Source organism: Gadus morhua, chromosome 16 (genome assembly GCF_902167405.1).
Source record: "Gadus morhua chromosome 16, gadMor3.0, whole genome shotgun sequence".
Taxonomy (NCBI): Eukaryota; Metazoa; Chordata; class Actinopteri; order Gadiformes; family Gadidae; genus Gadus; species Gadus morhua.
This window is the reverse complement of record NC_044063.1, coordinates 28,174,023-28,178,336: the sequence shown is the minus strand read 5'-3', so window position 1 is coordinate 28,178,336 and position 4,314 is coordinate 28,174,023. Positions and strand designations below refer to the sequence as shown.

The following is a 4,314-nucleotide window of genomic DNA, read 5'->3' as shown; positions in this document are numbered from 1 at the left end:
GTTGATAATTTCCAGTGCGAATAGCAAATTACATTCAGTCGCATCGGTGCGACTCCAACAGAAACTGTAGTACATGCAGTCCTTCCGTGACATAAATATTCTATTTTCTCACACACATTTGCATTGTTTGTCTTTCCTGATTTTTGTTAAGGCAAAGAGCCAGTTATAACATTAAAAATTAGCAGGGTTAGGATTAGGCTAAAGTACTCTATTTGTTTCAAAATGACATCTTTACCAAAATTGCTGAATTTTCATTGTGCTGCTAAAAAATGTTGTGTGCTACTACATTTTTCAGCATGGTAGCACAAAGTGCTACTTGGAAAAAAGCTTAGCGTCGAGCCCAACCCAAACCTAAGTGCTTTACAATGGCTTTCTCTCATTCACCCAGTTAACAATTCAATGGCGGCAGCCAGCTGCTGTGCAGTGCTCTAGCCTTGCTCAAGGACACTTTGACATGTGGACAGTCAGAGCCGGGATTTGAACCACTGACCTTCGGTCTATGATTGACCCCTTTACCAACTGAGCAACAGCTGCCCCTGTTTAAGTCTTTGTCCTGTCTCTGTTGTCTTTTACAGATCAACTTGGAGTTTATGCGGCTGACAACTGTACCACTGACCTCAACATTTTTGAGGGAACTGGACCGCCTGACCGGCGACCTGATCAGGGTTTTCAACACTAAAGGGGGAGCTGCAGGGGAAAAAAACGGAGCCATGATGGCAAAGATGGAGAATGTAAGTATTTTTTTGGTCTAACCCAGGGGTGTCAACCTCATACGCCATGGGCCAAAATTAAAAAATGTGTACAAGTCAAGGGCCGGACTGGTTGTTTATTGAGAACTTATTGAAATTACATTTTGCTTTAATGGAGTGTAGTGAAACCAGTTGAGTTCAGGATGGTCAAGGAGGGAAATGTTAGTGGCTTGACATGCGTGTTAGTGTGTATCTGACACTGACCAGCATGGAATCATGCAATGTTTGTTTCAGAATCAAGACATCAACGTGAGGCGTGATTGCGTTTTGAGATGTCTCAGCATCTACCTCTGTGAAGACCTGGACACATTGGTCAAAGAATACGTGGTAGGTAAGTATGTCATCTTTCTGTCCTTTGTGCCAGATGTAATTAATTTCCCTCTAGGTGCGCCTGATAACATGTGGTGTTCATGAGAATGGGATGGGCATTAGGTCACATTGACCTTGACCACCAGTAGTTCGTCATTGGGTCCAATGGGTTGTTTGTTTTGAGTAAGAAATTCCCTCAAGGCAATGGTGGTAGTGCTGTCACTTGTAGGAAGTAAATCCAAATGGTCCGGAGGGGCCTGAGGTGAAGGGACGGGTCCTGGCACCTAAGCGTCTCCAATCTGCCAGCAACAATTCTGCCCCAAACAAGAAGGTGAGTACACAGAAACTTGATAGTTCTCATAAAGCAGCAGTTATGTAATTGACACTCGTTTTGGAAATGTTATTTTGTAAGAAATGCCTTTCAGATTATGTTAGTTCGGTTTTAATTCTTGATTCTGATCAGCTTGATTCTCGTGTGTGTGTGTGTGTGGGGGGGGGGGGTCAACAGGATGCATGTTGTGGACTCTCAGCTTATGAGCTCCAATGCCTGAAGAACATCGGGGAGAGGGAAGCCTTCTTGTCGTCCTTGATGTTATTGCAAGTAAGTGGACATGTTGACTGGAACTCTAACCAACACAAGATTGATCGACTTGTCTCTCTCCCCCCCCCCCCCCCCCCTCTCTTTATCCTACCACACTTTGTCTGTCTCCCCCTACTCTCTCTTTTCTGTCTCCCTCTCCCTTTCTGTGTCTGACTATCTCCCTCTGTCTCCCTCTTCTCTCTGTCTCTCCGTCCTTCCTTTTCTCTCTTCCCCTAGGTCTTCTCCCTCTCGGTCTGTCTGTCTCTCTCTCTGTCTCCCACACACTTCACACATATAGCTTTATTGTGTGTTACCTCCTATCACAGTGTAACTTCACACATACATAAAGCATGGGATTTTAAAAAGGTGTAAAAGTAGGGCGAAATTGTTACTTCTCAATTTTTTCTACAATGAGGTTTACAAAGATAATGCAATTCCTGTCTTCATCCTTTACCATACCTTGTATTGTATTTAGGGCTGATATCTGTGGAGAGAAATAATGGGATAATTATTGTTTTTTTCTGTCAAAAGGCAGCTGAGGATCTGAGGCAGACTATAAAGCCAAAGCCGGATGTGAAGAGGTAAGTCATAAAACAGTGTAGTAGTAAGGATACTTTGTTTTGTTTTGGCTGTTGGGGCTGATTCTATTTAGTAGAATGGGGCATTTGCAAGGGTTGATGGGTTAGGGAAGAGAAGGTCAGGATAGGAAGAGATTAGTTCCTTCTATTTGCTAACAGGAAACAGAAGGAGGTTAGGAGAGAGGGAGGACGGCATGAGAGAGGGTTGGATAGGAGGGAGGAGTAAACCTTACCCTATGAGAGGAGATTAGGAGAGATGGTGGAGGGTAGGAGTGAGGGAGCAGTAGGTTTGCCTCTTTCCTACTGTCCTTTCACCCTACTTTGGCTCTTTTAGGTATGGGTTACTTATGAGAATATTTTCATAAACCTCACAGATTTTTTACATTTTTAAGGGATGTTTTGTTGACTCCATTTTTATTGTGGCAGGTCAAAGGCTTCGTTGGATAAAGTGCAGTCTCTTCTGTCTTCCCGGAAATCCTTGCGTCTTAAGGAAGCACAAAACCTTAGCCTCAGAGTAGGACGAACCTATGAACATGTAAGTTAGTCTCTTATGTTTCATGTGCACCATTAAATATTCACTAAATTAAAGGATTACCGTAAGAGTATTAATTTTAAGCAATGAGACACGACATGCCATTCTTTACGGCACAGAGTTACCACAAACACGGTAAGGAATGGCATCTAGATTCTTTGAAACAACCCTCTTTGTGATCAACAATGCTCAAACACCACTTTTTTTTTTTTATATTTAAATAGTTGATGATCATTGAATGTACAACTCCATTTATACATAACGTGACTTTTTGTTTTGTTTTTCAGGCTTTTAGGGAGTCAAAGATCTTGAGGTCATTGTAACCTTGAACTCCATCACATTCTCATGAACGCTATATCTACAGTGCCTTAAGGGATTTTTTTCAAATTAACACGCACTTGGCCTCAATGATGAGCTGCTTAGAATTTGGTGGTCAAAGGTGAGGGTGACACAGCTCATTGTTCTCTGTTCCCTCCATCTTTCAGGACATCGAATGCAGTGAGGCCGAGGCAGATGTCGCAGGGACAACCATGGCAATCTACACCGTTCAAGCTGAGGGTGATGATCATGATGGTCCTGGTGGACTCTTTGCAGATGTCGGTATGGTCCTGGAAGGGGTCAAAGTTCTCAACAACCTCAAAAGTATCAACCATGCATGCGTAATGCTTTATGGGTTGATCTATGCTCTTAATTTAAGCTATCCAAAAAACTTGAAGTATACATTCGAAGCTTACCAGAAGATCCTGATGGACCTGGAATCGTCCAAGCCTTCCCCCAAAGTACGAGCACTGAAACTCAAATTGCTCAGGTGACTCTTTTTTTTGGGGTGGGGTGGTGATGGGAGGAGGAAGTACACGAAGAGACCGCCCATACATGCTGATAACCATGTGTTTTATAGTGTTCCAGTACGTTCACAACCTTGAAGATTCACACATCGAACACACAGAAAGATAGAAACGGAAGGTGCTCAGTTAACTATGTTCTACTACTATATGTTTAATGTTGTTGAGCCTGTAGAGTTTGTTCTGTCCTTTCAATATATCCCATTACTGCGATCGTTCCAGCAGATACAGATGTAAGGAATGTTGTTGAGCCTGTAGTTTGTTTGTTTGTTCTAGATCTAGAAAAAAGAGCAGGTCCTTTACTGCCATTGTTGGAGCAGATACTAACTTGCCTCTGTTCTATTGAAATTACAAAACATGTTTCATGAATCATAAAAATAATGCATTATGATTAAATTTAAGCTTAATTGTTATGTATTTCAAAAACATACACATTAATCATCTTGAATAGGTAACCTAATAGAAAAATATTAATGGATATTAATCATAAAAATACATAAATCTAATGCATTTTGATTGAATTTAAGCTTAATTGTTATGTATCTTAAACACATACACTTTATTCATCTTGAATAGGTAACCTAATTACTATGTAATTCAAACAAATATACTTAATGTATTCTAAATGTATAACCTGAATAATATGCATTTAAATTCAATAAATTATATTAATACTGAATACATAAACCTGAGGAATATGCATTTCAAATGAATAGGCTTTATT

At 40.8% G+C, this 4,314-nt stretch overlaps 1 protein-coding gene across 1 annotated transcript; it reads left to right on the top strand.

Annotated features, from left to right (window-relative positions):
- The first annotated feature begins 454 nt into the window (after positions 1-454).
- LOC115561598 (uncharacterized) lies at positions 455-4,090 on the top strand. The gene is made up of 8 exons (XM_030381746.1): positions 455-463; positions 576-731; positions 1,288-1,389; positions 1,567-1,659; positions 2,170-2,219; positions 2,643-2,751; positions 3,036-3,061; positions 3,234-4,090. The coding sequence occupies exons 1-8, from the start codon at positions 455-457 to the stop codon at positions 3,409-3,411; spliced, it is 723 nt and encodes a 240-aa protein (XP_030237606.1). The 3' UTR covers positions 3,412-4,090.
- Positions 4,091-4,314: the final 224 nt, after the last annotated feature.